This window comes from Hypanus sabinus, chromosome 21 (assembly GCF_030144855.1).
Source record: "Hypanus sabinus isolate sHypSab1 chromosome 21, sHypSab1.hap1, whole genome shotgun sequence".
Classification (NCBI taxonomy): Eukaryota; Metazoa; Chordata; class Chondrichthyes; order Myliobatiformes; family Dasyatidae; genus Hypanus; species Hypanus sabinus.
Window position 1 is genome coordinate 36535173 of NC_082726.1, and position 9561 is coordinate 36544733.

The 9561-nt window shown below is 42.4% G+C and overlaps 1 protein-coding gene across 1 annotated transcript; it reads right to left on the reverse strand.

The window, feature by feature from the left end:
* Positions 1 to 324: 324 nt before the first annotated feature.
* wnt8b (wingless-type MMTV integration site family, member 8b) lies at positions 325 to 9102 on the reverse strand. Its single transcript, XM_059946345.1, has 6 exons — positions 8976 to 9102; positions 8632 to 8665; positions 7469 to 7607; positions 5457 to 5582; positions 5213 to 5355; positions 325 to 1533 (listed from the first exon to the last, which is right to left on the reverse strand). Exons 1-6 carry the CDS (start codon positions 9041 to 9043, stop codon positions 970 to 972), a joined length of 1074 nt encoding a protein of 357 aa, XP_059802328.1. The 5' UTR covers positions 9044 to 9102; the 3' UTR covers positions 325 to 969.
* Positions 9103 to 9561: the final 459 nt, after the last annotated feature.

Genomic DNA, 9561 nt, shown 5'->3' on the forward strand with positions numbered 1-9561 from the left:
TATAATCTCAGAAATCAAGCTCCAAAATTTTTATTTCACTGTGTCCATGAAAAAAAACACTGGAACTGCGGAGAGTAAGACACACCATAGAGGTTCCTTTGTCATATTTGGATTTACAGGGCTGACAATAGAATTAATTTCCTTCTTAGTATTTTTATGACCTTTTCAATGAGGAGGAGAGAGTGTTGGTGGCCTGTATCTTCTAACATCTTGGCAAAAGGTTCTCAGTTATTTTATGCAAAGAGTTTATGAATTCTCATGTGTACCAGATAGGAACAAACTACAGACATGGGATTGAACAGGCATCTTGACCAAATGGATACCCTCTTCCATAACCTTTGAGGTGATAGAGGATCTGGTCAAAAGCCCATACCCATTATATTGCCCACCAGGTAGCATTATGATGTTACATCACAAGAAGTTGTTTGCACTTCTGAAGTACTTAATTGGCTGTCAAACATGTGGGCCATCTTGAGGCTGACAAAGGTGGGAATTGAATAGGTTTCACTTTTTTGACAGAAATAAGGTAAAACAAAGAACAATACTCTGAAAAGAAAGGGGACGGTCAAAATGAAGGCAGCAAACATTAATAATAAAAAAGATATGGGTGTTCTAAATGGCAGACATGGGAGTATAACTGGTCCTAATGCCATCATTGATGCATGCTTTACAGTAGGCAAAAATGCAGCCTAATAACACATTAATTCATCAATAACTGCACTGGTGTACTTACAGGTTGTTGTTCACTTAATTGCTTAGTATTTTGCAAAACATCAAAAAAATGGATCAATGCTCTATGACTGAAAGAAATTTGTCCATCTTCTTAAAAGGAGCACGGTGCTTCTTCTTACATCTACTTACTGCTTCGCTAATGCTGAGACCAAATAGGGTTGCCACTTTATTTAAATGCCATTTTTTAATTATCTGTATCATTGTCACTCAAGGGACACGTTGTTTCAAAGGACGACGTTAGTGTCTCCTGCCAGGCCGTGCTTCCTTCCTTTTTGATGCACTCTCATTCCTGGATTTCTTATCCTTCTTCACACAGAAATATTTGGTGATGGTTTTCCGGCACTGTTCACACTTCACTGCACAGCACCAGTGGAATTTGCAGTTACAACTGCTCATCATCTGTGCTTGTCTCTCCCCTACAGACAGTCCGCAATCCCCACACAGCCTCTTGCAGCTCCGCTTCTCCCATTTGCTCAGGTGTTTACCCTTTTTGACGCATTCCCTTCCTTCTGTCCCCTGTAGACCTAGGGTCTTGTTTTCCAGGCAGTAATCTGGGGAATCTTCCAGGTGAACCAGTTCCTTCTTGGAAATGGCACTGAAGGTTTCAGCGATCGCTCCTCTGCTGGCTGCGCTGTTGCCTGCCCCTTTAAGAAGGTCAACCTTCAGGGCTTTGTGATACTTTTCCTTCAGGTAGTTACCAACCTCTCGGAATTCAGGTAGTTGAAGCCAACAGGTCTGTGTGGTGCAACTCCCAGACACACCATGGCACTTACAGGTCTGTTTCATTGTGCCTTTAACTGCCTGAAGGTCAAAAATATAAATATTTCAAATTAGTAAGTACAAGACCAGTGTTTATTATCATAGAAATAATAGGGCAAACTTACATTTTACATCTATCATGACTTCAGTATTGTCAAGGTGATTTCCAGCCTTTGAAGTACAATTGAAATGCAACCACACTTATAATGTGCTGTTCTTCTCCATACAACAAATTCCCACAAACAACAACCATGTAACATGTTGTATTCATTTTGATGGGAAGATAATTATGAACTTGGACATTGGGGAGACCTCACATGATCTTTCCAAGGTGTCACAAGTTCTTTAGTATCAATTTGAGATGAGATGACAGAAGGGTCTTGTTTTAATGTCACATTTGACTGATTTCTCTTAAATCGAGCTTACCTTCTTAAGATGGTATATTGGAGCATCATTATGGTCCTCTGGAATGGGACTTAAGTTAATGCTTTTCTTCCCAGAGTGGAAATGTCTTAAACTAGAAGGCATTTCTTTAAGGAGGGAGGAAGAGAGTTTAAAGGAGGTGTGCAGGGTAGGTTTTTCACACAGAGAGTGGTTGGGGCACGGAATGCACTGTCAGGGGCAAAGTGGAAGCAGACATTAAAGCAGAGTTGAAGAGGCATTTAGCCAGATGCATGAAAATGCAGGAATGGAGGGATATAGACCATGTGCAGCCAAATTGAATTATTTTACTGGTAGGATCAGACATTGTGGGCTGAAGGGCATGATTGTGTGCTGTGCTGTTCTATCTTCTAAGAATCTGAAGCTTCTGATATTAATAATTATGGTATACAAAACATTTAAAAACAGTGCCCAGTACATCATTCTATAATTTGAAACTATGGTAGTTTTCTCATTATCTCCCATGGTTGATGGAATAACAAATTCAAGTACAACCAATCTTAACTCTCAGCAACAATATTGCTGTCCAGTCATTAACAGTATCTGGTTGAACATGCTGACCACTTCTCTTGCTCAGAAATCACAGGACATGGCTAAAATGGAATGATATCTGTGCAAAGGCACCCAGCCTAGGGAAATGCCACCAACTTCTAAAATAAAGAGCTTGTTTTCTCACCTTTCTCCTCTTAAATATCCTCTTCCTTAACAACTTTATTACTGAAGATGCAAAGAAGATCAGGTACCACCTCACGGCAATGTATCTCCAACAGGTAGACGACCAAAAATAGCTTGCAGACAATCTTTCTCTGATTTCTCTCTACCTTCTTCCCACCATATATGGTGCTTGTCTGAACCATGCCAAGGTTCAAGCAGTTGTGGCCATTGTGAGAGTCAACGTTAATCCACTCCCTAACTTGGCTTTTAGCTGTTGAAATTCACTGCTCCAATGGATAAGGCCATAGAGTGACATTTAAGAGAGTGCAGCAAGAAATAGAAATTGTAATACTAATAATGTGTGTCACTCAGCAGATCTCTATGGAGTTCCAGGCTCCACAGCTGAGACAGAGTCAACCCTCTGCAAAGGTTTCAGAGAATGTTTATTAGATAGCTATCGAGGAGGAAGAAATTCCATTAAAGGACTTTCTCCTTGGGGAACCTTCCCTAAAAGGTTAAATTGAGATTTAATGGACTAGTTCAAAGAGATGGCAGGATTTGACAATTAAATAAGGGAAACAGCCTCCACTAGCAATTACAAGATATAAGTTTATTTAATCAAGAAGCTGATGTATGATTAATTGATTTTATGCAGTGCACTTTAAGACAGGGAAGAACTGTTGGTGACAAAAACGTTTTCAAGAATAACTTTCAAAAACCAATTTCAAAGTTGCTTAAAAGGTGGAAAAATCAAAAACTTCCAAGAAATAGCAGTGAATTGAATGAGGCTAGTACAGGTACAATCACCCAGAAGGTTTCCATGTATGTCGTACAATTATATCATTCAGATTCCAGAGGGGAAACGGATTCAATCTGCTGGCTTACATGCAATGGATTCAATGTGAGCTAATTTACCTGACTCTGGATTTTGATTATGTTTCTTTTTAAACTCAGTTTAAATCATTATTTAAAAACAAATAAATAGATAATTTCCTATTCATCCAAAAGTTGCCTTTTGTTGGGAGATCTTCATGATCAGTGAAAGTGACCCTTACATTCCTAACCCAAGATAACTTTATATTAAAACTAGAGGTTCCTGATGTGCCAAGAAGCGTGACAAAACTTAGGACTGAGGAAATGCTGAAACTAGAAAATGGTGAAAAGGCAGGTTAAAGAGGGAAAATAAATAAATAACATTTAAAGGTAAATGAACAAAAATATAAAAACTGTATTCTGCATTATGTGTAAAAGATGAAATCAAAAATCAATAGAGCCTGCAGCAGGAACAAAAGAAATTAGGAAGTTACTGACATTTCAAAAATTTTTTGAACCTGTCTTCACAATAGAAAATGCAAAGGGCTGAGAAGCCAAGGAACTAATGAGGGCAAGGAATCCAAATAATTAATGATGAAGCAAAAGTATTGGGGAGATTAATGGAAGTAAAAGGTTAACAATTCCTGGAACCAGATGGTTAAACTTTCTAAAACTGGTGATTGCTTGGATATTGGATATTTGTTGTAATCTACCTAAGTTCCATACATGTTCCAAACAGACAGGCAAATTAACATTGTATTCAGGAATGGAGGGACAGCCAGAGAAAGTGTGCAAATATGGTTTTTATGTGACTAAAATTCATTATTAAGGGAGTGGTTGCAAAGCACCTTGAAATTATAATGAAGCAGAGTCAGCAAAATATAAAGTATAGAAAGATCTTTGCTCAATCTATAGTACTTTGATGATTATAAATGGGTGGGGTAGATAAGAAGAAACTGGTGGATGTAGTATATCTGGATTTCAAAGAGGCAATTTATTTCACAGTGATCAGCCTCAGTTATTAATAATTTATATTAATTGCTTAATTGATAGGGCAAATTCAGCTTTGTTGACCATAAGGTTGAAGAGAGAGTAAACCATGAGGTAAACAAATTTTGCCAATGGATTTTGCAGATCGGTGAAATGTGCAGGAAGGTGGCAACTGAAGTATGGCAGATAAATTTGTGATTAGAAGGTGTAGGAATATAAACCATCCTAACCAATTTAATGGGTTCAGAGTGTCCCAATTCAAGGACTTTCTAAAAAATGTTTTTTAAGTACTGTAAGCAATATGTATAATAACTCCGAGGATGCCCGCAGGGAGAAGAGATAAGAGGAAAGAGTAGATGGTGAATATTTGGGTATTCAAAGTGGAATTGATGAGACACCACATGAAATGTTTTCCAACAAATTAAAGCGCATGAATAGAAAACAGATTAGAAAAGAATGGGTCAAATGTAATTGGTGCAATAAGACAATCCAGACCCTTAGCAGAAGCTCCTTGATGAATGAATACTTGCAGAAGGTGCATGTTGGGTTGAAACATGCAACATGCGCACAAGTGTTTGGTTTAAATACAATGCCAGGGCGATGCATACCGTTTAGGTGCAGTTGTTCTACACTTGTGTCTCCAGACTATATCGATCCATGTATCCCAATCTTTAAAATACCATGACATCGGGGGAAGCAAGTTCCTTCTCTTCACTAACCTTTATGCGATCAAAGTACTTCCCGGAACCTTTCAGGCTCAAGCACTGAAGTCGTTTGGTTCCTGGTTGCTATCTTTCTATCTGTGATTAGGTGTTAACTTTACCTTTCGACCCGCCTCGTTGTTGTGAAGGTTCATGGCTGCTCTCGCATCTTGTCCAGTCTCCAAAGCGTCAACAAACTGTTTGGAAATTGTCTCTCCAAAGCCGACGTTATCGCTGCATCCTCCCCACAACCAGCCCTGTCCTCCTGAAACAACCAAGGACCAAAGTGCACGATTACTACACTCATTCCTGCCGGGTTAACAGTTCAAACCCAACTCATCCCGGGTAATATCAGCCAACACTTACCCAGTTGCCCATTCCGAGAGTTGTCACACCCACAGTTGTCGAAATCGCCCAGACTGCAGTTTCTGGTCAATGTGTACATCACCCCTGCGGAGCTAATGGCGTGAACGAAGGCAGCTTCTCGGTTTGCTGTCGGGGAAAGTAAATAATCGTTACCTCGTGTGTTTGTTATAAATGAAGTCGACAACACGACCAAAGAACGGTCCTTTGGATCGTGCGACATTAACTGGACAGGCAGTGAGAGGCGAGGAGAGAGGATGGGCGAGGGAATGGCAGAGACGGTGAGTGGAGCGGAACAAAGACAACCGATGGCATTGCTGATCAGGGCTCAGTGAAGTCGGGAAACTTCAGACCCTGGAATCTGCAGCAATGAACAATCCGCTGGAGGAACTCAACGAGTCTAACAGCACCCGTGGCACATTGCACAGTACAGGCAATTCGGCCCACGATACTGTGACGATATAATATATATTTCAATATAACCCTTCTACATATAGCCATTGTTCTATCATCCATGTACCTACTTAAGAGTTTCTCAAGTGGTCCGAATGTATCTGCCTCTACCACCACCCCTGGCAGCGCAATCCACGCATTGTGTAAAAAATGCACCATACCTCTGACACCCCCCCCCCTCGCTATTCTTCCCTCTAATCACCCTAAAATTGTGCCCTGTTGTATTCGCCATTTCCGCCATGGGAAAAGGATGGAATTATCTACGTTTCGGGTTGAAACCCTGCACCAGATGTTCGACCAGCTCACTGGGCTAAATGAGCCCGAGTTGGGTTATTTGGGGCTCGGGATCAGTAAGGATCAAACTCAGAAGAGGACTGCCAGCTCACATACCCGTAATTCCATCTCTTTCCTTCTGGTCTCTTTGGCATTTCTTCTTGCACTACCTCAATCTGCACTAACATTCCTTACAGCTATCTGTTGTTTTGCGCTCGTCGCTCTATTTATTTTTCTGTGTATTATTCCCATGTATTGCTGTTTACTCCGTGAGCTTCTTGCGAGCAAGGAATGCACCCTAGTGTATATGATAATAAACTAATCTGAAAAGAATGGTGTGGGACTGTCCGTGAGCACAGACTAACGATAAGTAAATGTGGCACAGATCAGTCAAGAGAACGGGTTCGAGGGCTGCCTGGGCTAATCCCGCTCTTCGCAGATTTACAGAGGCACGCGGTAAATTAACAATAGCACTAAGAGGTAGGTGTAAGAAAACGTAAACTGAAAGTTACACGTGGTCTGAGATTGGCGTAAAGCACGACAGAGAAAGAGATGGGCAGAGCGTCAATAAAACGTGGAGACAAAGGAGACTGTCCAGGTGTTGTCTGGCCCACCGAGTTTCTCCAGCTGTTTCCACTTGCACCAATGAATGTGGAATGTCGGGAAGGGAGAGGGAAGCCCAGAGAGAGGCATAAAGAAGGGACTCCCCCCCCCCACACACACACACACCCAGGAGTGAGAAGTGTCAGAAAGAAGAACGTGAAATGATCGGCAGGTACGATTTCTGAGGAAAAGGAATGGGTAGATTATTGTTCTCTCTCCAGGAGCGCTGCCCGACATACTGAATAATTCTAGCAAATTCAATTTATTTCAGGTTTCCAACACTCACAGTATTTTGCTTTTGTGGAAAGGTCGAAAACAGACGAATCTGAATTAATGGTGTGCGGGCCTCTGACGTTGCATATAAAAATCCACCCCCTCCCAAACACAGCAGATGCTGGAAATCTGAACTAAAATCAGTAAAGCTGGGAAGGTGATCACAAATGCCGCCTGACCCTCTGAATATTTATATTCTATGGATTAGCGCGTAACTGGAAAGTGGTCAGTTTTAGAACGATTTGTATCAGGGATGGTCTTTCTCAGATTGCAGAGATGTGCGATTATTTGGGAATTCCTGTTTTCAGGTAATTCCGTATTTGGAAAGGCTGGTTTCGCTTGTATGGAAGAATCGGGTCATTGTTGGGGACTCGGAAGGATTCTGGGCTCCACTGAAACCAATCGTGTCTCACCGCTCCTCAGGCCGCTGTGCGTGGACAGCTGCAGCGCCCGCTCCGGGCAGTTCCAGCGATCCCAGGCGAACTGGTGTTTGCATTCCTCAATGCCGCTTTGGGCCCCCGCGGCTACACTGCTGGAGTAAATCAGATAAGCCTGCAGCAAACAAACACGCCAGGTCAGAGCTAGAGTCCAAACATACCCATTTATCCCAAATGAAGAGACCTAGCGAAAGGGGATCAGGGGACAACCCTATCTCTATCCCATAGTCTGTCATAACCCTCGGTTACACGGGTCTCTACAACCCCAAGTATGCTGCTGTGTCTGAGGACAAACAGAACCTTGTGCCGAGCATCCGATTGACCGTTCGTTCGTTCCACCTAGACTTTCCTCAGTGCACCGCCACAACGATGATCAGAAGGGGAGTTCAAAGCAGTTCGTCTGAATAGCAGGGAAAGGGTCGGATTTCCTTATCATTCAGTCTCCCTTCTGCACGTCTCCGCTCTTCTCAGACGGGCAATTACTCTGACGCGGACAAGTAAGAGCGAACTCATTTATCGCAGTTTATAATTTGCAATTCAAACCGTGGGCGACCTCCACACATCACATAGACAATACAGGAATCAGTGCAAACCCTAGCGAGCAGGGACGAGCAAATTATTAACCCCCCCCCCCTTCCTTTATAGAATATGGAATATACAATCATGGGATATGCAAAACCAACTAATGTCCACGGCACAAACGTGAGGGATGCCGGAGATATCGACCTGTGCTTCTAGCATTCCTAGATATCCCTACAATTGCTCTGATAATGTGAGAGTGACATCTCTTTACTCGGCGAAATGATCAGCAATGTATAATTCCTCATCCATTTCACCCTTCGGAGGGTCGGGTTTTTTTTCCATTATCGCCCATTTATCCGAATTAACCCGTTCTTCTGCTCACTGCTTCACCTCAAATGAAATTAAACCTAGTTTTAATAAAGGGCTCCTGCACTTACACCCGCAGACCTTTGCCCAAAGTGTTTCCAAAATACCCACAATAAAGCTTTAAACCCACAAAATAGAGGGTGAAATACTCCCTTAAGCCGCGTTTGAACTGTAATTACTTAAACAAAAATATCTCCAATTATTGTAATGTGTTCATTAAATGAAGATCAAAATGCTGCAGGCTTTCTTACCTTAGGACCAGTCATAAGAAAATTATTCACTGACCTGAAAAAACAAGAGTCGAACGATTAAGTTGTGGAAAGCTCCCAACTTTGCCCTCCGAAAATATTTGGGATTTTATAAGGGGTTCTTTCGTGTCTTAAATCCCTCAAAGGTCTTCTGATGAGGTTCTACCAACCGCATCCCGCTCATTAACGTTTTGTCTGGAAACTTAAGCTGATAACCTTTGATATCGACCCATCATGTGACGGGGAGTAAGAATTAAAGAAAAGGTTCTAACCTCTGCGGGTAAGTGCGGAGCGAGGAGGGTCAAACATGAGAACAGAGATGGAGGGATCCCAAAGGCTTCACTTACCAGGCTTGGCACAGCTTTAGATAGATGGTTAGGAGTAACAGTGAGTGGAGCGTGTCTTGGGGAAACATCGTCCGCGGGAGCAGCAATCACAACAATCAGAGGTGAATCCCAAGAAAGGAGGGAGAAAGCGGCGGCGGATCCCTCAGAATGACGGGGCGGTCTGAAGACAGATTCTGTTGTGTAAAGTTACCATGTGTGAAAGACTGATGTGAAATGGAGCTCCACTCATCCCGGGATCAGATTAGCTACTTAATTGCGGATTTTCCTTCTCCCTGCGAGTCAGCCAATCAGGCCTCAAGTGGGAAGGGGTTGTTCAATTGATCAAACACCAAATACAGGCTCTTAACCACAGAAAGGCTGAGAGAGTGAGTGTGTGGGAGAGAAAGGATGGGATGGGGGGGGGGGGGGGTTGGACAGACTGCAAGTAGCGCGCAGAACCTGCCAGAGGAGATGAAAGCGAGGAATAAGGGGATTACAAGGAGAAGAGAGACTGTGTTAGGGAAAGAGATAGGGGAACAGAGAGTCAGAGGAAAATGGAAATGAGCCGCGTTAAAGATAAACAGGATCAGAAGGTGAAAATATTCCC

What these genes read in the sequence shown, in the direction of transcription:
- wnt8b (XM_059946345.1), bottom strand. Translation starts at nt 9,043, where the DNA reads ATGTTTCCCCAAGACACGCTCCACTCACTGTTACTCCTAACCATCTAT. An exon ending in CTCTCGGAATGGGCAACTGG is followed by an intron (nt 5,356 to 5,456) that starts GTAAGTGTTGGC and finishes TGGTTGTTTCAG; the next exon opens with GAGGACAGGGCTGGTTGTGG. An exon ending in ACAACGAGGCGGGTCGAAAG is followed by an intron (nt 1,534 to 5,212) that starts GTAAAGTTAACA and finishes TTTGACCTTCAG; the next exon opens with GCAGTTAAAGGCACAATGAA.